The sequence below is a fragment of the Myotis nattereri genome (assembly GCF_964212035.1).
Source record: "Myotis nattereri genome assembly, chromosome: 10".
Taxonomy (NCBI): Eukaryota; Metazoa; Chordata; class Mammalia; order Chiroptera; family Vespertilionidae; genus Myotis; species Myotis nattereri.
This window is the reverse complement of record NC_138085.1, coordinates 69527503-69550586: the sequence shown is the minus strand read 5'-3', so window position 1 is coordinate 69550586 and position 23084 is coordinate 69527503. Positions and strand designations below refer to the sequence as shown.

The 23084-nt window shown below is 47.3% G+C and overlaps 2 protein-coding genes across 2 annotated transcripts; both read right to left on the bottom strand.

Moving 5' to 3' along the window:
- Positions 1 to 1191: 1191 nt before the first annotated feature.
- Positions 1192 to 4212, bottom strand: LOC308525919 (calpain-14-like; the record flags this gene model as incomplete). Its single annotated transcript, XM_081100793.1, has 6 exons — positions 1192 to 1317; positions 1832 to 1887; positions 2226 to 2342; positions 2950 to 3028; positions 3884 to 3952; positions 4126 to 4212. The coding sequence occupies 6 exons, from the start codon at positions 4210 to 4212 to the stop codon at positions 1192 to 1194; spliced, it is 534 nt and encodes a 177-aa protein (XP_080956919.1).
- Positions 4213 to 5213: 1001 nt separating this feature from the next.
- Positions 5214 to 22773, bottom strand: CAPN14 (calpain 14; the record flags this gene model as incomplete). Its single annotated transcript, XM_081100792.1, has 13 exons — positions 22502 to 22773; positions 21124 to 21193; positions 19856 to 19974; positions 19583 to 19719; positions 18996 to 19170; positions 18122 to 18184; positions 16459 to 16544; positions 15190 to 15264; positions 13737 to 13900; positions 12292 to 12461; positions 11775 to 11783; positions 8534 to 8591; positions 5214 to 5320 (listed from the first exon to the last, which is right to left on the bottom strand). The coding sequence occupies exons 1-13, from the start codon at positions 22724 to 22726 to the stop codon at positions 5214 to 5216; spliced, it is 1458 nt and encodes a 485-aa protein (XP_080956918.1). The 5' UTR covers positions 22727 to 22773.
- Positions 22774 to 23084: the final 311 nt, after the last annotated feature.

The following is a 23084-nucleotide window of genomic DNA, read 5'->3' as shown; positions in this document are numbered from 1 at the left end:
ATCCGGATGATAATGCTGCTGCTGGTGATGATGATGATGGTGAAGCAAGTTACCAATGATGTCAAAGAAAACCCCAGAGTGAAATTCCAATCAGCTGGCTGCCACTCCCTGGAGGACTCCTTGGATGGCCCTGAGGATCTCCTCCTCATGAAACCAGAAATGGGCAGAGCCAGAGAGGTTCTTAGGGAGCACCTAGCCTCGCCCACTCCTTACTCACACAGGGAAGCAGAGGCCCAGAGAGTTAACATGATTTGCTAGTTACAAGGGTGCTGGGAGTTCAACCAGGTCTCCGTCCAGTCTTCCTTTCACTGTAGCACCTTGCATTGCTAGTCTGCTCAGGCTGTGGGCTGTTTCAATGGCCCGTTCATGCTGTCCCGTTCTCCCAGCTCAGAGCCTGCACTGTGGAAGCACTGCTTGGGATCAGGAGGTGACCTTGCAGAGCTTAGGTGGGGACGGGCTCCTAGGAGTCTAACCATTGCCCCTCAGCTGAATCCCACCTTCACACTTGAATATGGGAGTGATTGAGGGGAAACGCATGCTGAGGGTCCCTATATCCTGAAAAGATATTCCACAAACTGGACATTTGAGGTCAAAGAAGAAACCCCAGCTTTTAGTAGGCCCTTCCTAAGCAGCCCAAACAGAGGATATATTTTAGAAAGAAAGAGCAGACTCCAGACTGCAATGTCTGTGCAGCAAACACCACCTATCCCCACAGCTGGCACATAGCTGGTGCTCAATAAACCCACGCAGTTTGAATGATCAAGGAAGACAATCAGTGTCTGGCACAGATGTGTCTTCTCCTCAGCATATCACCTCATTCACTCAACAAACATTTGTCAAGTACCTACTATGTGCAAAGCACTGTATAAGATTCGAGACTAAAGGCTCAGAGACTAAGTTAGAATCTCTTCCCATATGGGGAAGGCTAAACCAACTCCTGGAATGAGGTTTGCTTCTGGCTTGTATGTCCTGATCGTTCCAGACTCACAGGTTCCTCGTGCTCTACACTCTAGCCAGGATTGTACTTGCTGTTCCTTCTGGCCTGGGCCTTTCCTGCTCTCCACTCTGGCTGCCTGGCTTTCTCATCTTTGAGAAAGAGCCAGGTTTCAACTTCAGTGCCACCTCTGCCTGAAAGGCCTTTGTGTAACATGCTACCTACACCATCTCTCCTATGACTGTCTGTGCTCAAGCTCATTGCTGGCCCAGGTCTTCACCCTCTGGGTCCATGCCCTCTGCAAGTGACTTTGAAGTTCCTCCCATGACAGAGGAGAAGGCCAGTTCCCCATCTTTTGGAAGCGGGCTTGGCCACGTGACTTGCTTTGGACAACAGAATGAGTTGCAAGGCACATTGTCCCCAGGTGTGGAGACCTTGCATATTTCAACTCACTCACTTTTGCTACTGTCATTGTCCTGAAAAAGGCAAGCCTTCCTCAGCAAAGGTGCCAGAAAAGCCCCCGGCTCACCCACAATCACTAGCCAGACAGCTGAGTCCCACTGACTCCCAGCATGGAACTGGGGAGCTAAATACGTGCTGTCATCACCACTAAAGTTGTATGGATTGGTCACATGGCATGATCATGATCATAGTCATTGGGTACACTGAGTCAGTCTCTTGTTCCCTTCATATGTGTGAAGCACAGAGTGGGTGTTCAGTACATATCTGATGAATGAATGAATGAATGAACGAAGTGAATTCAGTGCCACATCCTGAACTCAGTAGAATAAAGCTCCCCCTCCCCTACCCCAAACCTTTTTCCTTCACAGGAGCCTGGCCCTACAGTGGCCTTTCTACCTTAGATGATGTGATTCAACCCCATGAAGAAAGTCTTACCTCTGGCTTCTGGAGGTATATCCCTTTGCCATCTTGGGTTAAGTTTTGGAAGACACCTGTGAAAATGCAGACAAAAGAAACACAGCTAATATGTTTTGAAAATATTATGAACTCGTTCCCCCCCCATAGGTCCTCTCACCTGGGAACCCAATTGTGGAGCCACATGTGGCCACACTTATTATAAGTGAGCTGCCTCAAACCTCTGCCTCTGGAGAAGGCAGGGAGCACGTGAGTGTGGGTAGATGCAGCCGGGGCTCGCAGGCACATAGCCAGCGTTCCTGCCATTTCTGCACTAGCAGCTGTTCTCCCGGGATCCTGCCTGAACTGGGGGCAGGGGGGCAATCCAGGAGCAGTGCAGAGGAAGCCCCGCCCTCCCTGCTTCCCAGCAACTCACTCTCAGTCTTCTCCGCTCGCAGCATCAAGAGGACGAAGCTGACAAAGTCCATCTGGAGCTTGGGGCCGCCATAGCGGATAAGCATCAGCAGGCAGATGTCATCGCTGAGCACAATTCCTGCAGTGAACACGGACTCCTGCCCTCGGTGCCGGGGACCTCACATCCAGCTCCCCTCCCATTTGAGACTCTTTATTTAAATGGTCCCTTCTCTCCTGGGCCCTGAATCCAGAAAGCATGGGGATCTTCCTTTATGGGCTTCATAGTGAATTGTTTCATTATTTAGTGCATTCATTTTATTTCATCTCCACTCCCCATTTCTGCTCCCCTTGGGCAACCAGCATGAGGATCTTTTCATCCAGAGGGTCCCTGGCCTTCAGGGCGGGGGGCAGTCTGTCAGGGTCAAGACCCTCTGCTCTGGTGCCTAGTGGTCTTAGAGTTAAACCCCAGGCTACCTAACTTCCCTAAGCTTCACTGTTTTTCCTCTGTAAAGTGGGGGGAGAACAGGGCATTGTTGAAGATTAAATGAGAGTGTGGATGGGCACCCCTCAATAATTGTTAGCCGTGATCATAGTGATGGTAATAAATGTTTCTGCTGTTAGTAGGTCCACGTGTTTGGATCTCTGAACTCAGGGAGTAACTGTGCATTAGAATTATTCCAGAATGCCATGTACTCCCCCCACCCCACCTGTGTGTGCCCTCCAGCACCAGGTGCCCTCAGGCCTACCTGCATCCTTCATGGCAGCCCGCAGCTGGGACCAGTTCAGGCATCCTGACCGGTTACTGTCTTGCTTGTGGAAAACCGCCTACGAAGACCCAAACGTTAAGGGAGCCAGGCATTTCCAAGATCACCCGAGAGCCCCCCTGCCCACAGTTGGGAATGTAGGCTCCATCGGCAGGGCCTGCTGCCAGGATAGAACACGGTGGAGGGTTGATCCAGGATCCCACCACCTCTCCCATCTCTTCTTAAGGCTCTGAGAAAGGGAGCGGTCTTTTGGTCATGGGGGATAGACAGTCTGGGTATGTGTAAAGGTGTTTAAATATCAGCCCAGTATCCAAACTTCGAGGGTCTTCCGATTTTATGACTCAGGAGACAAGGGGGAGAGTTGTGAGCAATGATTGGAAAAGTAGAAAGGAGCCAGTTTATGAAGGACTTTGATGGCACGCTAAGGAGTGTGGACTTCCTCTGAGGGCCATGGGAAGTGATATGACCTCATGTGGGCTTTAGAGAGTCAGGGCACTAGTGCCATAGGCTCTCTGTGATTGCCAGGGAGAGAAGGAGGTCTCACTGGAGACAGAGTCAAGAAGATCGGGTGAGAGTTGGGTGTAAAGGGCTGAAAGGGAGAGAAGTAAGTACCTTATAGACCAGCCGTGGGCAAACTACGGCCCGTGGGCCGGATCTGGCCCGTTTGAAATGAATAAAACTAAAAAAAAAAAAAAAACTAAAAAAAAACATACCCTTTTCTGTAATGATGTTTACTTTGAATTTATATTAGTTCACACAAACACTCCATCCATGCTTTTGTTCCGTCCCTCCGGTCCAGTTTAAGAACCCATTGTGGCCCTCGAGTCAAAAAGTTTGCCCACCCCTGTTATAGACTTTGCAGGATTGCCTTTTCTGCAGCATCCTGCCAGGAGGTGTGGTCAAGATGTGTTCCTACCTGATAGAGCATCAGCTGCTTCCACAGGTCCCTGAATTCCTGGATGCTCACGGTGCCTGATGCATTAAGCTGGTAGCAGGGTTAAGGTCAAAGCTGCAAGGGGAGTTTCACCTATGCCTCTAGAAGCAGGGATTGGCCCTCTGCACAGCAGTGTGCAATGTATGGACAGCCCCGTTCAAGGTCAGCTATCTGTAGTGGCCTCCCCTTGCCAGAGAGTCCAGCCCAGGGCTCCTGGCCCTTGCTAGGAAGGACAGAAGGAGCTGAAACACAGCAGCATGGGGAGAAGTGCTGATGGTGGTGGCAACGGTGGCAATGACAACAGCTACCATGTAGTTAGTGAAGCAGGATATTTTGACTTGGCCAATTTGAGGTGATTTAAATTTAAAAAGCACACAGTAACATTTTTTCATTATTGCTAAAAGCAAGTTATGGAAGGAATTAGGTGGTTCAGGATGCTTCTTATACTCAGTCATTTTATGAAAAGTTAACAGCTTAGTGGTTGGCCATGTAATTGTGTCCTGATACCCTTGCATTAGGGAGACAGGCTCCTTTATCGGTGTGACTCCTTTTTCAACTGGTAGGTGAGACAGGTGTCAGCTGGCCCATTATGGATGATGAAATGAGGGCTCAGAGCGTCTGATTGCATCCAAGTTCATGCAGCTGGAGGCAAGGCTGGGACCTGTTCCAATGCTAGGACACTTGACCTCCATCCCATGCTGTCCACGCCCTCTGCAAAGTTTCTGAAGAGACTGTGTTTTGTATTTGCAATGTCTCCCCCCCACCACCACCCACACACACATCCATCCTATGTGCCTATCTTTTTAATCAAAGCGTCCACTTAGATAGGCAGAAGGTTTGTTAGGAAACCGCAGGGCTGAGAACCAGGAAAGGCGTTCCAGCAAGTTGTTGAACTTCCTGAGCTCCATGTTCCTGACCTGTAAATGGGGCAGCCCCTGCCTAGTCACCAAACAGAAAACTTAGGATCCTGAACTTGGATCCTGAACTTAGGATACTGAGGGGCCAACACTGTAAATCTAGAAACTAACCACCACCCTGCAGCTGCCTCATCAGCACTATCCGTCTATTGTTATCAATAGTTTATATTGATCACTTTTCTGAGGACAGACCTGCCCCAAGCACTTTACATAGCTTGTCCCATTTGCATTCTCACACTGATCCAGCAACCAGGCTTGAATTCATCTCAGGCTGTAGATGTGGACCTGCAGGCACCATGAGGCTGAGTGACTTGCCCAAGATGACCCAGCTGGTACACACTGGGGTTGGGATTTACACCCAGGCAGTCTGGCTTTAGAAAGTCAGGGTAGAGCTCTCAACCAGCAGCATGCATCTTCCCACAGATCAGAAAGGATACATCCAGTAGGGCCAGGATACCCTGGCAGGCATCGAGGCTGAAGAGGGGCTGTGCGCTCCCCAGACCTGGAAGGAACAGGAAGAGCACGTGGGGGCTGGCCCAGGATGGCACGACATGGCCCTTTTCTAATGGGACCAAACAGTGCTGCCTAGGCCAGCCACAGGTTCCAGTAACCATCATTTATGTGAGAAGGGAAAAGACAGAGAGCCATGGAGAGAGGGGAATCTTGATGGTGATCTCTGCACTCAAGTTGCATTAAATTCCTGTGGAGAACCCCAATCGTAGCCTGGCGTTGCTTACACAGTGGGGCAGAAGAACTCACCCCATGTATCCAGCAAGGGCCAGCATCAGAGAGCTATAGAGAGAGATCTGAGAGATCAACTTGTTCAAGCTCCCACCTAAATTAGGGATGCTTTCCTCAGATGTCTTGACGATGGTCAGTCAATTATAGGTGCTCTTATGGATGGCTAGTTCCATTCAGGAGACACCTCCTAAGTTAATTCCAAAGGAAGCTCCTATAAATTCCATTCACTAGTCCTCATTCTGCCTCCAGGAAATATAAATGGGTATTTGTCTCCTTTCAACATTTCTCCAACGGTTCCCCAGACCATATGGTTTCTAAACTCTCATCACCTTCTTCAAGACCTAGTGAATGGAGGCCTTTCCTCAGAAAAGGCCAGCATCTCTCTAAAGTACCAAGCCTGGATCGCATCCTTCAGATGCAACTTGGTTAAGTAGAGTATATATGAAAATGGGTCTTTCACTTGCAAATTTTTCAGTCTGCATTTTCCAAATTATGTTTCCAAGGAAGATTTTCTGCACATAAAGAGCTTTGAGTTCAAACAAATTTGAAATAGGTGCTTTTCTCCATTCACCAGACACCTTAGTACATGATACGAACTGAGGGGCCAACACTGAAATTTTGATTGACACAGAATTTCCTAAGTGTAATTGACCACAGAACCTAATCCCTTCTATTTCATGGAACACTTACTAAAACCTCTTGGTTTCTAATATTTCTTGGAGCACAATTTCAAACACACAAATCTAATGCTTCCATTAGGTACAGCCTAACTCTGAATTAGCACATTTAATAGCAACAATTTAAAACTATCAGCTCATGTTAAGCTCGAGGTCACCTAAATTAGCCAGATATCGTTCCCATCAATTGCCACAAAATGAGGTCTCTTCTGTGAGGAATGTGTGCAAACATTTTTTTAAAACTAACAAAATGGTCATTTTGAATGATCATCCTGACTTCATTTCATCTTTTGGGTTTGGGCACAGCTTGTAGTGAATGTTCTGAATTTCAGTTCTGCTGTCTAAGATAATAATTCCTCCCAGCACTGTGCCATCTGCACATCTGGTCCACCTGCCTTTCACGTCTGCTTCCCAACCACTGATAAAAGTTGAGGAAGTGAAAGTGGGGGGTGGAGGGGAGGGGGTCGAGGGGGAGGGGAGGGACAGAATCCAAAGACTTTCCTCTAAACATCTAGATACTCAGCTGTAACAGAGAATGATCCCTCTGGTTTTATATTTATACTAGAGGCCTGATGCACAAAATTCGTGCAAGGGTCTCAGCCCTCGTAGCCCTGGTGGCTGCCTGCCTCAGCCCTCGCAGCCCCGGCTTCGTCCAGAAGGTTGTCCAGACAGTCTTTCCACTGTTTGGCCATCCGGTCTAATTAGCATATTATGCTTTTATTATTATAGATAACTTTGGGGAATGGTGATAAAACTTGTGAATACATCTCATATTGCTCCTTTCAAAGCCACATGTCATCCTTTATTGGGTGAGACTTTACCAAATTCTCCACTGAAGTTCACAGTAGTTCCCTGACCTATCAAACCAGAACCCTCTCAGAGGAATGAATGGAAGCAATCTGTCTGTATATCCCTTGGAAAATCAATTTGCATACTTGTGATCAAGGCATTTGAACCATTTTTTAAAATAATTGATTTCAGAGAGGAAGGAAGAGGGAGAGAAAGATAGAAACATCAAAGATGAGAGAGAATCATTGATCGGCTGCCTCCTGCACACCCCTTCTTGGGGATCGAGCTCGCAACTCAGGCATGCGCCCTTGACCAGAATTGAACCTGGGACCCTTCAGTCCGCAGGCCAACACTCTATCCACTGAGCCAAACCAGCTACGGCAACATTTGAATCATTTTTAAAGTGCATTCTTCTAGATCAGTGATTCTCAACCTGTGGGCTGCAACCCCTTTGGGGGTCAAACGACCCTTTCACAGGGGTCGCCTAAATACATCCCGCATATCAGATATTTACATTATGATTCATAACAGTAGCAAAATTACAGTTATGAAGTAGCAACAAAAATAATTTTATGGTTGGGGGTCACCACACCATGAGGAACTGTATTAAAGGGTTGCAGCATTAGGAAGGTTGAGAACCACTGTTCTAGGTAATTTCCCTGGAATTTTTTTTTCCAAGTGGAGGAGAGGGAGAACTCTTGTATCCTATCATTTCTAGCGTCTCTCCTGGCTCTTGTACCCTAAGTACACTTTGAGAAACCATCTGGAAGTTATTTCAAGCCCTGAGTTATACAATACCCTGGCCTGTAACTTGTTTGGGTTTGAAGTCTTGTTTTCATATAAAGAAGAAGCAATCACATATGCGAGGTAGAAAATAACTTTTAATTTTTTGGCTTCCTTTTTTCATTTTGAAGTTTATTTTCCTTCCTGGAGAATTCATGTTAGTCTCACTCAAGCTATACTTATAAATTGTTTTTATGTGAACTTTAAGCTTTCCTAATGATGTATCCCAGGCTTCATCTAACAGCCTCCTCACCACCCATTTATAGCCCTCCAAGGTGATGTGCTCCCTCCTTCCAGATTGTTACAGGTTGATCCACTTAAATATGAATTCATCAGAGCGCTCCCTAGTGGACTAGTCAATATTTAATATTTATTTTCCCTGTTGAGGAAGTGGTTATAGTTTTTCCATGTGGAATTTATATGCCAAGAAGGAAGTACTCAGCTATTCTTCTCAAACTAGGAGCACAGCAGACATCTTCATTTTCACTACCATCTGTCTCCTCACTCACACTCAGCAAAACAAACAAAAAAGAAAACTAGTTTCCAAGCTGCATAAATTCATTTACTGCTCTCTCAGACCACAGCACCCACCCTGGTGTAAGACCCAGCTGCTCAGGGGACCCGCACACAGCAGTTCCCACATCCCACCAGTGGGGAGGGAACAGACCCAGAGTTCAGAATGGTGTCCCTGAGTCCTGCAGGATGCACGACCCCAAAGTACTCACCTGACCAGGTCAGCTGGTTCAGGATCCTCTGCAGTTGAGCTGCATTTATTTCCGGACACTGGAATGAAAGCGGAGGGACAGGAGAAAAATCGTCATTATGGGAGGCTCGCTAGATGCAGAGGGGCCCAGCTCACAGGGTGGAGCTCAGTACATCCTCTCCAGCATCCGCTTAGAGTGGCACAGATGCCATTTCTGGGCAGGATAAGTGACACCATGATGTTGCACATAAGGAATGTGACTAGTCATGGAATTAAATCTGGAATTTCGTAAGAACTTTTACAATCATTTTTAACTGGGTGCCAAGCCCAGAGCACCCCAACTGGGCAGGACTCTTAAGAAATAGCCTAAGAGAGCAATGGCTTCCCATCTGGGTTCTATAGAGATGCTTTATGAGCTGAGCAAACAATTTGGTTTAAATTTCACTCCTAATAAAATATCTTCAGCCAAGGTATTTTAATTTTAGATTCGTCAGAAGCAATTCTTTACTTTAACATTTAACTTGAAATTATGTTAACAAAATACAAAGATCACAAATTTAAACTTATCAAATGGATACATATTCATAGTATACAATTTAAAAAATTTTTAAAGTATGTTCTTATTGATTTTAGAGAGAGAGGAAGGGAGAGGGGGCGAGAGAAACATCAGTTGGCTGCCTTCTGCACACCCCCTACTGGGGACCAAGCTTCGCAACTGGGGAACAGAACCAGCAACCTCTTGGTATATGGGACAACGCTCAACCAACTGAGCCACACTGGCCTAGGCAATAATATACAACTTTAATCCATTTTAGATATATTGGTATTCTTGATGAGATTTCATTACATAAAAGGGCAGCAGCAGAAAATATTTGGAAACGCCTGGTGTAGAGAAAAACTTTTATGAACAACACATGTTAAATTTTGACATATCGCCTCTGGCTACATTAGGCAAAGCACCATGAATGAATGTGAGAGAAGATAGGAGGGCAGGAAAGATATTAATTAAAGCCACAGTGTTACTAACATGCTCTTCCATTTTTAATGAAATCGTGCAGATGTCAGACCCCAGATGTCCAATGTCTTTCTCGCCCCATTTCCAAATAGATTTAGTGTCCTGCAGGTTAGGGACAGACAGGCCTCTAGAGCCTTCCACACTTCCTGCTTCCTCTGGATCCGGATCAGCCCAGGGAGAAAACTCAAGGAGATCAGGTGTGTAGCCCTGGGCCCTCCACCTTCACAAGATCCTCTTACCAGGCCCAGCCCCTTTCCAAAAGACCACCCAAGAGATCTTTCTCTCTGGGCTTCCCTTAATGTCCCTCCTCAGGCCCCCAGGGCTTGTCATTGCCCCGCCTCCCCACCCCCACTACTGAGTTCTGACTCTGCTATATTCCATTTTCTCCTACAACTGGGGAACAGAACCAGCAACCTCTTGGTATATGGGACAACGCTCAACCAACTGAGCCACACTGGCCTAGGATGGGATGAAAGAGTGAGGAGCTTGGAGATGAAGACCGAACGTATTAGGAGTGGGCACCTTTGCTGGAACCCTCTGTGGGGCGGAATGAACACCTACCAATCGATTTGCCATAACAGTGAAAACAACATCCTACACAAAATAAAGTGAGCAACGTCACTGCGCCTGCACTTTCTGGCCAAAGCCACCCAGCTGGTAACAGTCCCAATGCCCATGTTCTGTATACTTCCTGAGACTGCATTCGTGCATGTGATGCAAGTTCAAGGTTGGTTATGGTCACAGACGTAGATGCATCACCTACCATCTCCCCACCATCATAACAGCTATATACAAATACACTGGACTTCCACATCATCTCAGGGAAAACAGCCTCCTAAAGGGGAAGGAGGACTAGATAGGAACTCACAAGACCTGAATCAGGTTCCGATATTGCCTGGATGTGTGTTTTGTTTTATCTTATATTCATATTCTCTTCTCTCTCTCTCTCTCTCTCTCTCTCTCTCTCTCTCTCTCTCCCTCTCTCTCGCTCTTCTCCATCCTCCCTCCTTTATTTCTCCCTTTTTCTCTATTTTTCCTTTCTTGCTCCCACTTTCCTTTGCTCCCACTCAGGGCTGTGGAGGAAGAGAGGGCCACATGGGGATCTTTTTGCCAGTGTATATACAGCTGTTAACAAAGACACTATCCATCCAAGCAAAGACGTATTTCACAGATTCCACTCAGGGCTGGGGAAACAAATGTATCTCCTGATGACATACGCTTCCTTTTATCAGACAATGAGAACTACAGAATCATCCTGTTGCCATCTTAGCCTTGGCTGCTAGGAATCGCAGAACTTAATTTTATAATTAGCCATACTAGCTGTCCTACATTTAGTTTTCTTGGTAGAATCAACTGCTTACTTATCCTTCATTTATTTATTACTTTTTTTCTTGCCTTAGTAAGTTTTTAAGTGGCTCACAGTTTTGTTCTCTTTACAGTTTTATTGTCGTTGACCCAAATTCTGTTTAGAAATAGTCCTGATAGAAACATGTTTTTTCTTTTTAAATTAATAGGCAACTTAGGGATCACTCAGTGTTCCCACAGGAGGAAAAAAACAAAACCGACCCAAGACACCCAATGCAAAATGGTTTCTTTATAAAAATCCTTTATATTGTTTAGTCCAGTCTGAGAAAATTACGTTTTTCACTCCTGTGTTCTCTGGGGACTAAAATAATAGCTGCCACCCTGCAGAGGCTGGGAGGGATGGCCCTGCCTCCTTCACGGAGCCCGCTAGGCTGTCACTGCACCTGAAATGCAGAGTTGTTGTCCCCCGCTCACATTTCTGTCCCTTTTCCCAATCCTTTGTCCCCTGTCCCCAAGGAGGTGGGCCGCATGGTCTCCTCATGTCTCATATGTTACAGATCTGTTTTACTGTGGGTTTCATAACTCAGGCAAGGCTGTGATTTATCAGCCTTCCTATGCTGTGACAGTCTTCGATATTGGCCCTGGGTATTTGTGTAGGGATTTAATAAATTCTAAGATTTATGGGTTCTGCACCAGGCTCAGAGACCTCCCTGTAGAGGCATAAGGAGTTCTTGGGGCCCTTGGATAGGAAAGAACAGCAGAAGCTCATTACCGCCCCCCCCCCCACCTTCCCCCACCCCAACACAGAGGCAGTTGCCATCCTTGTCAGACATTCTCAGAGCTCCTTGGAAAAGGCTGCTCCCGTCAAACCGAACCTCACAGTGGCTGGGCCACAGGTGGCATCACTCCAAACCAGGGCCAGCTGGTCAAGTGTGGAACTCACCCTGTTCATCTGAAAAACAAACAAAGGAGACCTCGTTTGTCAGTGAATCCAGCTCTTCGCCAGCACAGACTCGAATGGAAGCTGATAGATAAGAAGACTCTAGCCAGAGACCCCTTCCCTCCCACGAGACCTTCTGTTCCAATGACATTTGAGTCCCCCATCGGGAATTCTGGAAAAGGCTGCGGGAAGGCAACCCTGTCTTTTTCAGAGAGAAAAAGGAAACCAGTATCGATTGTAAACTATGTGCCGGACACAAGGAGCAGCCCTGCCACGTGGTCTTTTAATTCTGCTCTTTGCATAAATACCATTGTCCCCATTTTACAGATGAAGAAACTGATGCTCAGGGCAAGAAGATGGCTTGTCCTGGATCACATAGTCCTTGCTAAGGGACAGAGCCAGGATGTGCACCCAGGTCTGTGGGTAGACAGACACGAATGGTGAGGAGGACAGGAAGCAGAAAGAAAGGACAACCGCCGGAGACCCCACGCGAGGCCGCGTGCCCCAGCATCCCACCTACCCTGAAGAGGTAGAAGCCGATGGCGAGGTGAGGCTTCCGGTTGCGGTGCCTGTGCCTGGGCTTCTGGAGCAGGGACACCAACACGCTGCAGGGCATCGGGAACATCCTGCCCTCCTGGGGCCTCCAGACGGACAGCAGGAACTGCGGGTTCCTCCAAAATGTGTCTCGGGCTGGAAACAGCAAGTGAGACAAGTCCTCAGCTCCGCCAGCACGTGGCTCCCCCAACACTGAGAGGTGCATGGCCACAGGATTCCCACCCAGAGGTTCATCTGGATAGAGACGGGTCTCCTCAGCCTCAGCTCTCTCCACCCTCCCATCTCACCTCTACCACCCAGTTCTTCTGCAGACACACGGGCTGAAAGTTCCTCTCACCGTGCCAGGCGCAGGCTTCCTGACCCATAAGCATCTGCTGCCTGAGTAAGTGACTCTTCAACTAACTGGGGAGAAGTGCCCACGGCCCCCAGGGCATCTGCATTTTAAGGGAACCAAGCCTTAGCTTGAGGGCAGCTTCAGCTTGGGGACCACTCTGGTGGGAGGGGGACACCAGATCAGGCCACCACAGCCTACTGAGGTCATACCCTACAGGTCCTTCCTTCCAAAGGGATCACTCACCACCTCCGTTGGGGAGAAAGGGACATGGGTCCCCAAAGCTTCCATTTTGAGAATTTAGATGTGCTTGTCTCCTGTCATTGAGGACCTAGAAATTCTTGATCCCTACCAAGTTCTAGGTCAGGTGGGCCAGATACATATGACATAGTTACTAGTCCCACCCGTCCTGTTAAGAGTGGTTACTTCAACCCATCAATCACCTTGTCCTAAAACCAAAACAAGATACAGCCCACCCTGCCCTAACTGGTTTGGCTCAGTGGATAGAGCGTCAGCCTGCGGACTCAAGGGTCCCAGGTTCGAGTGCAGTCAAGGGCATGTACCTTGGTTGCAGGCACATCCCCAGTAGGGAGTGTGCAAGAGGCAGCTGATCGATGTTTCTCTCTCATCGATGTTTCTGACTCTCTGTCCCTCTCCCTTCCTCTCTGTAAAAAAATCAATAAAATATATTTTAAAAAATAAAAATCATCATTCTCCCCTTTAAAAAAAAAAAAAAGATACAGCCCACCCTTTTCCCATGCGTGTGTGCCTGTGGCCTCCTGGCACTAATTAGGAAAAGGCCCCTCTGGAAACGCAGCCCCTACAGGCTGGCAGCTTGACTGAGATTTCCACGCCTTTGTGCAAATTAGGATCAAAGGTTCCCCATCTTCCCAGGGACACAGCCCAGGGCCAGAGCAGTCATCTTGGCCAGCAGAACCCCTCATGCCTCAACCAGAAGCCCTCTGCAGAGCACAAGCTGCACAGATGTCCACAGTGGCTCTGCCCGCCTCCCACCCTTGCCTGGAAAAGCTACCACTTTAGACCCAAGAGCCCTGGCCTGCTCCTGTGCACACACTCACCTTGATGCAACTTTATGGGGCCCCCAGCTGTGGTTCCCTTCTCCCATCTCCCCTCCTGAGAGGTGTATGACCATGTCTGGCCCAAGTCATGACTCAGCAGGCCTGGGGTCAGTTTACAGATGACCAGGAGCCTGAAGTGTGCCTTGAAGTCCTGAAGTGTCATCCTGGAGAGGAGAGGGAACCGTACAGAGATACATGAGATGTTGCCTATTATCAGGACCAACGGGGAGGCTGGAACAAAGCAGCAGCATCCCAGCCCTCTCCCATCCTCCACGCCCCTGTGCAGAGCCCAGCAGGCCTTGGACAAGGGAGTGGGGCTGGCTAGACTAGTTGAGGGTCCATCACAGGTTGCTGGAGCTACTAAGAAACCCCTTCCTGTAGCTGGAAACAGCCTCATACGACGGCTCCCAGAGTGGAGTGTTGCTGTTTTGCTGGTTGCACTGATAAAGCTGAATTGAGGCATTTATAACCAGTCAATTGACTTATAAATGTTCAGCAACCTGTTCTCAATCATTAATGGATAAAAATCGTTGTTCCTACTCACTGACTTTGCAATCAAGGCATGCTAATTGAGCTACCTGATGCTAAGTTCACTTGTCTGGAATTGGAAATAACAGTATTTGCAGGGATCTTGAGTTCAGTGACTACTTCAAAAGAGAGAACTGGAAAGGATGCGCAATGGAGAAGAGGACTCCTGGGAACAGAGTGGATGTTAATAGTAAGGGTGAAAAGCAAAGGCAAAGAGGAACAGAAGGGTCTCATGTCAGACATCCCGAAGCAGCATCAGCTCAGGGAGTTTGGGTGACCCTTCACAATAAGAGGTGTCCGTGGGAGTAGTGCAATTTGGCTCTGGAGGGCACAGATGAGGCGGCGTATAGTTTGGCAAGACTTTGCAGTCCCTTCCTTTCTCATTTCCTTTCTAGGCCAGGAAAGGCACAACCTTCGGATGGAGTGTACTGAGTGACACAAGAGCAGAGCGGAAGTTGGGGAGGAGGTGGCCACCCCCACACCCTGCTCCGAGCACCCGCTGAGCTCCGGGCCAGTGGTCACTGCTCTTGTCAGAGACTGGGACTTTGTTTGCAGGGGCTGTTTGCCCTGCTAGACAGTGAACCCCACAATGACCTTAGTCTCTGATAGGACAGTGATGGTGAACCTATGACACTCATTTTTTTGGTTGATTTTTCTTTGTTAAATGGCATTTAAATATATAAAATAAATATCAAAAATACAAATCTTTGTTTTACTATGGTTTCAAATATCAAAAAATTTCTATATGTGACATGGCACCAGAGTTAAGTTAGGGTTTTTCAAAATGCTGACACGCCGAGCTCAAAAGGTTCGCCGTCACTAGTATAGGAGATGCCTGGCATACATGGGGTGCCCCACAAATATTTGCAGGATGGGTCACCAAATGTCAGCCAGGGCATTTGTCCCTGGTCCTCGAGTCAAATACCAAAATTCTCCATCATCTTTCTTTCTCAGCAGCACAATCTTCTCCTTGGGGCTCAGTAGTTCCCATGTTCTTGAGCTGAAAACAGAAAAGAAATGTTTTCATGGGGAACGAAAGGATTCTGGAGGACATGTGAGACATTCTTCAGTAAATGTTCTATTTACTGAAGGGTTGTCATTTATTCTCATCTTCATGCTGCCATTCTGTTTCTTTGTTATGGGATGGGGCCACAACATTAGTAACAAAGAAACAGAATTTCCAGAGGATGAGGCCCGGAAATCGGGATTATAAAAAGATTCCCAGGTGATTCTAATGTGCAGCCAAGGTTGAGAACCACTGCTTTAAAGGAATGCAACAAAATTCAACACTCAGAAACTTAAATGTACTATGTCCAGCATCCAGTAAAAAATTAATAGGCATATAAAAAAAGCAGAAAATGTGATCCATGACCAGGGATAACACAGAACAAACAGACCTAGAAATGAGAGAGATGATGGAATTAGCAAATAAAGTCATTAAAACACATTCCATATCTTCCAGGTTATAATGGGAACTATGGACATAATGATGAGAGAAGTGGGAGATATTCTCAAATGGAATCTCTAGAATTAGAAAATGCAATATCTCAAATGAAAATATACACTGGATGGGATTAAAAATCTTCATAGCAAGAGGGGGAAGGACTTTACCACTGGTCTCCCTTTCTGCCTGTGCCCTACAGCCAGTCTGTAGTCTGTAAAGCCCCCATCCTTGTAGGGTTGTCTTTAGGCAGAAACAACCTAAGGTCGCTAAATAGGACCAGAACGTAGGGCCCAATTCGGATATGTCCGTCTCTGACTCAGCAAGCCCAGTATTGCATTGAACCATGCCAGGAGAACACTGAGCTAGACAGCAAAGACCTTGGTTGAGTCATGCTCTGAGACCTTAAATAATTCACTTAGTCTAAGCATCAGTTCCTTCATCGGTAAAATGCAGCTAAAAACACCTGCCTTATAATAGCATTATTTGGAGGATTAAATGAGATAAAAATTCAAAGGACTTAGCACAGTGCTGGCCAGTTCTTGATAAACATTTCACCTTAATTACTATAAGAATGAGAAAGCAATCTAGATATCATTAAACCTTTTATAAATGTGAGAGATGGACCTTCACAATCTGAAACCTTTTCTGATCCAATGGAAGAACACCTTGGAATTTGTGTGCAGATGGCAACTTCCTCTGCAGGCGTCACCTACCCCTTCCTCACCCCCCTAGCCCATCTCAGAACTTCACCTGTCACTCCAGTCTCCTTTCCATTCCACCTTCCCCCAAGGGTTCCTCAGCTTGACTAGATATTCAGGCTTGTGGTGGCAGGTCACCTGCACAAAATGAGAAGTGGTTTAGTGGGCTGGGCCAAGCACCAAGGGCAAGTGCTACAGATATCTGGGTGAGATTCACACCTGCACAGGAGACTTTGAAATGGAAGGTCAAAGGCCCCTGAGAGTTGGCAGAGGAGACAATGGCTCTGCTACTTACTGGCTATGAGGCATAGGGTAAGTTACTTAACCTCTCCATGGCTGTTTCCTGATCTGTAAAATGAAGCTAAGAGCCACATCTGCTATAAAAGATTGAATGGTGGCCCCCGAAAAAGGTATCTATCCAGAACCTACCAATGTGACCTATATGTAAAAAAGGCCTTTGCAAGTGCAATTAAGTTAAGATTCTTGGTATTAAATCATTGCCCTAGCCAGGTTGGCTCAGTGGATAGATCATCGGCCTGAGAACTGAAAGGTCCCAGGTTCGATTCCAGTCGAGGGCACATGCCCGGGTTGTGGGCTCAATCCCCAGTGGGGGGCTTACAACAACAGCAATGTATTCTTTGTGGTAATTAGTTATGGCAGCCCTGGGACACTAACGCACCTACTCACAGGGCTGTTGTGAAGATTGAGTGAATTAACCTTTGTGAAGCAGTTGGAACAGTATTTAGCACATAGTAAGTGCTAAGTTTTGTCAAATATTGTTAAATAAATCTAAAACCAAAATATTAAAATAAACATACAAATGTTAGCAAAAAATAAATTTTGCTAAATAAAAATGAAAATAAATGTCAAGTTCTTGGTACACACGCACACAAATAATTGGTGGGTATCTAGGAGGAAGAGAATTCAGGCATGAGTTGAGTTTGAGAAATTGAAACAGAATTAAAGGGAATTGGGGGACTTTTGGTAAGTGAGGCTTTCTACAGAATATCAGAGGTTCTTTAAGATTGAACCTACTGATTTCTTATCTCCACACTTTGCACATGCTGTTCCCTCGGCCAGGAATACCCTTTGCTCCTCATACAAATCCACCATCTTTCTGGGACCAACTCAGTGTCACTTCCTCTAGAAAGCCTTTGAAAGTCTTCTCTCCTAGCTCTTCACCCCTAAAGCCTTTCACCTATGCTTTCTGCTCTCAGTTTCCATGTTCTTCCTTAACATTTTCAGATATGGTTTGTCTCCATACTTGACTGTAAGCTCTTTATATGCAGAGTCCCTATCTGATTCCTCCTTCAATGCTTAGTAGAACTAAAAGGTAGATAGCAATGGAAGGAAACTGGGAGCCTGCTGAAAAGGAGCAAGTAGGAAAGAAGCAGGAATCTGGAGCGAAGTGAAGTTCAAGGAGGGTTGTGAGGCACAGCAGGGTGGATGGCCAACCGGCTGGGGCTTCCCTGTGGAATGGGAGATTGGGATGGTGCAGTGATGGTGGCAAAGGCTGGACCTACCACTTGACCCCAGAAAATAGGTACAGAGGTATGGGGAATCCCATTGGCTTTAGCAGGCACTGGAGGACCCACCAGAGAATTCACCCCAGATTAGATACAGATAATAAGATGACCCCAGGTTTTGGTAAGAAGCCGTAGGAGAGAAGGGGGTGCTGAAGGGAAACGGGGGGTGGGGTGCATGGTTCTACCCACCTTCCTGATTCCTATGACAGTGTAGGCATGACCGTCCACTAGCCCGTTCTCCAGCACCCTCTCGTTCTATAGAGAGAAGAGAGCACCGTCAGTCCTGCTGGGTACGGCTTACCCAGGGACCTGTTTGGCTAGAGCAAGGGGTTGGGAGGAGGGGGTGGGAGAGACCCACGCTGTCCTGTTACCTTACAGTTTTCATAGCTCTTCAGGACCCACAATCTCGTCCGAGCCTGTAAGTCAGGGTACCACACTTTTTGGGATTGTAACCACTTTACATAGGATGAGCTCAGATTCAGAGCCACTAACTTAGTGCGTAAGGCAGAGGTTCTCAACCTGTGGGTCGCGACCCCTTTGGCAGTCGAACGACCCTTTCACAGGGGTCGCCTAAGACCATCCTGCATATCAGATATTTACATTACGACTCATAACAGTAGCAACATTACAGTTATGAAGTAGCAACGAAAATAATTTTGTGGTTGGGTCACAACATGAGGAACTGTGTCTAAAGGACCAGAAGGTTGAGAACCACTGGCGTAAGGTGACACACGGTCGCTGGTGGAGGCACAGCTAAACCCAGGGATCCCTGCCCCACTTCCATGTTCTTGGTGGTTATTAAATTAGACAGTAAGAACCAGCTGTGCTAGTAGAATACCTCACATGTAGTCGAAGCTTAACTGTCAGCTCCCTTCTCTGCACACTATCTGTGCTCTATGGTAGCCTTGCCTGCCCTGAGGTGCTCAAGTTGAACAGCAGGACAGTAGGTGCAGGAGTTGGCGGAAGTCTTGGGGCTCCCACCGAGGTGAGAACAGCAATGGGTGGCTGAAGAGGGTGGCAGCAGAGAAGGAGGACACCCTGCTGGCTCACAGCCCAGTCTCACCCCTGAGTGGGTCTGGCAGCCAATGAGGGTTCTGCCATAGGTGGCTTGGGTCAGGATGTCCCAGAGGTTTCCAGGGGCTTCTGCCAGTTTGATGGTCACTGTCACCCCACCGGTGAAGTCCAAAAGGGCGTCAGACACTTGTCCACGCTGCAAGTCCTCATAGGAGCCACAGAGCCTGTCCGGGAGGAGAAAACATAGTCAGAGAAGGGAAGGGGCATTTATACTGCAGCCTGGGATAGTCCAAAGGAACCTCGCTTGGTTATTCCCTGGACATGTGTCTGCTAACCCTTCCCCCAACCCCAGGGCAAAGGAGGAAATATATGCTCAGAGTTCTTATCCTGTGAGCAACTCCATCCATTAGTGAAGGCAAATTCCTGAACACTTGTTCAGATGGGGTGACCCCTACATAAAAGGCTCTGGATATGTCACATATATTCACTGAGTCAAGTATCTCACTTGATAAATGTTACCTGTCTCCTCTTGCCTTCCCTCAACATTGATGAGAGAGACAGAGAGAGGGAGAGGGGAAGGGAAGGGAAGACAAAGGAAAGGAAGGGAAGGGAAAAGATTTCTCATGGTTGTCTTACTTAGCATAGGCCTTTTCCAGAAGCGCTCCCCAGAACAAATTCTTGAAGGTGGAAGAGACAAAGACCAGCTGGCCAGCTTCATTCACGGGTAGTCGGTCATCTATCACCACAGGAACCCACTTCCCAAAGTGCCAGAACTAGAAGGAGAGACTGCCCACTGGTGAAGGAAGATTATGGTGGAACATGGTCGGCCCAGGAGACAAGGACACGACTTTTCCAAGAACCTTCTTTCCTATGTCCCACCCTGGACTGGGGCACCAGGAGGACACTCACCCGGAACTGAAAGATGCCAGCATAGTTCTTGGTGAAACTCTGATTCAGGGGGACGACCTGGCTCAGGATGTCCTGGTGCAAAGTCAGAGCTTGCAAAGCAGCCAAGAACCAGCAGTCACCTAAGCCAGACAGCACACAGTATCTGCATAGATGCACTGCACAGGCATGCACACTCTCCAGGTGTCTGCATAGTTGTACTGCACATGCATGTATATGCTACAGGTGTCTGCATGAATCTACTGAGGATTTATTACATGCAAGAAATGCCTGGTCCCAATTGCTATCCTTTCTGGACTTGTAGCCTAACTTAGAAGGGAATTATATACTGGGGAGGAAGAGGGTGATTGAGAAAGTGTGGTGCAGTGGGGGACATTGGCTGGAATTTAGCCTTGACAACAAAAATTGAGCCATGTTCCTGGACCAGCTTTTAGATTCTCAAATGTTCCATCCTCAGGAACACGAACCCAAGCACAACCAAACGTTCTAAATTCCTGTCTCTGTAACTGATTTATATTCTTCTGGGAAAGCCTCAACCCTCTGGACTCCATTTCCCTGTCTGTAACATGGGTATCACTACATATGTGCCTTCTCTCATGGCCAAGGGTTGTTTCTATTACTCTAAAAAGAATCTTGGCTTCAGAACAGGTCTTCCTGGACCCTATTCTGGGGCATCTAGTGACAGGTGTGCCAAGAAGGAATCATTGCAGGGACTAAAGTAGACTGAGCACATCTTCCCAAGATAAGACTTTAGACCTGTAAACTCGTAATGAAGATTATCATCTGGTAGGGTTTTTGTGTGTTTGGGTTTTTGTTGTTGTTGTTGTTGTTGTTTTAATCCTCATTCAATGATATTTTTTCCATTGATTTTTAGAGAGTGGGAGGGAGGGGAGAGACAGAGAGAGAAACGTCGATGTGAGAGAGAGACACTTACTGGCTGCCTCCCACACACGCCCCTACCAGGGCCGAGGATCAAGCCTGCAACCAAGGTACTTGCCCTTGATGGGACTTGAACTCTGGACCCTTCAGTGTGCAGGCCAACACTCTAGCCACTGAGCCAAACCAGCTAGGGCTATGATTAGGCAGGTTTTGGCATCCCCATGCATCCTGGTAGGACCAGTTGTTACCATTTTCCCAGCAAAGGACACAGATGTCAAGGTAGAGTTCAGGTGGCCATTTCCCCCATTGGAATCTCTTGATCCTCCTCTTCCCCTTAGCCAGGCCAGACTCCCAACTGCCATGTGTGTGTCTTCAAGGCTGTGCAGACTCACCTAACAAGCCCTGGCACAGATCCAGCCTTTTGGCCTCAGCAGAATAGAAGTGGGGGTTGATGTGCAGTTCCTGCAGAGACAGATGGAATTGTCCTTCTGACCAAAAGGTTATTGGAGCCACAGTGACCATTGGGTCCCATATGCTCAAACTAGACATCAATATGGAATATATATATATATATATATATATATATATATATATATATATATATATTCAGGGCTGTCCCAGAAAGTCTGGCATTCAGATTCTGTCCATTGTACCTCTTATTCCTTCTTAAAGCTCATGTAACTCAGGTCCTGGAGAACTCTGTGTGGATATTGAGAAATAGCACTTGTACCGAAAATGCCTTTTCTTGGAGTTTCTATTAAAAATGGGAGTACCTCTTAGAGGGGGTATTCTGCTTTCCTAGAGGTCTTCCCATTCTTATTTTCCTATTTCTTCCTGCCCCTAACCCCCCAAATAGTGGCCTTTCTGTGCTGAGATGTGGCCTGGGATGGGGTGAGAGATTTAGTGCTCCAGGACCTGCACTAAATCCCTCAGTCTTTGTGGGCACAACCCACTCAGATGCATGACAAACTCTCTATCAGCAGTTCCCAAGATTTTCTGGGAGAAGTAGAATCATGACTGCCCCCTGGGAGATGCACTGGGAATCTTACACATAGTAGGGACTTAATAAGTCTGGCCTTGATGGCGATGGCTGATTAGGGAAGAGAAAGGAGGAGAATTGATTTCACTAAATGTGTTCTGGGACTTACATGTAAATCAAGTTTGTGGGAGATTAACTGCTTTGAACACATTGAAAAGTTGCCTTGTAAAGAAATTGTTGATGGATTATAAAGTGAAGAATACTTTTGTAGTGATTAATTGCTTCTTTCTTCTTTTCTAATTTTATCTTTATTGTTTAAAGTATTACAGATGTTCCCTTTTCTCCCCATTGACTACCCTGCTCACTCTCATGGCCCTCCCCCCAGGCCTTCACCCCACTATTGTCCATGTCCATGGGCTTTAATTTGCATATCTCACGAGCCTGATTTGGGGGGAATGGCGTGTGAAATGTTAAAATGTGTCACTCTGGCAGATGGCACTGGCTGTGACTCAGGATGCCTTGCCATCTCAGAGGAAGCTAACCAGTACCTTACTGTATTTGGCTGCAGTTGCTCTTCCTTTTCTGGCCTGAGGGGGAGCTACATCTTAGACCCCTCCCAAGATCACTCCTGTTTTTTCCTGGAAAATGGGTGTGTGAGGACTTACCCAGTTCCTGTTTCATGGGGATCAAGACTGTAGGACTGGGTATCTGAAAGCCCTGAGCCCTCGGGAGGAAGGTCTGAGTTGACACATTTTGTGTGTTTGTTCGGCAGCCCCCTCCCCAGCCCTTACCGTCGGCCTCCTCCACTGCAGGTGCCCTGGCAGCTTCTGCAGCAGGTGGCCACTGCCGATGGAGCTCAGGGTGGCTGGGAAGGTGTCGTCTTCAAAGAGGCAGCCGTCCCTCAGGCACCTTTCCTGCAGCGCCTCATAATCCTGTCTGGGGAGCTGTGGAGAGGCCCCCACCAAGTCCTTCTGCCCTCGCTTCCAGATCCTTTGGAAAGATGACCACAGAGGCATAGCCAGGTGTGAATAGGAACCTAAAGGGTCTTCCTGGGTGGTCTCGGTTGCTCCTGAAACAGAAAGCAGATGTTCCATTTACTCACTTCCTGTTAATGCTTTGTCATCCCCACAGAGAGGAGGAGGAATATGGAGAGAATGAGAAAAAGAGAAATTAGCCTGTGAGGAAGAAACAAAAAGTGGATGCACTAGAAGCAGCCTGCAAGCATGTCTGTACCAAGACGTACTCCTATCCATTGTAGGGGTGACCCAACGGTCCTATCCACTTATCAAGATCTTGCTTAGCCTCCAAACCCCATGTTGAGCGCCTCCTCCAGGAAGCCTTCCTTGTATGCCTGGCCTTCACTGAGTCCCCCTT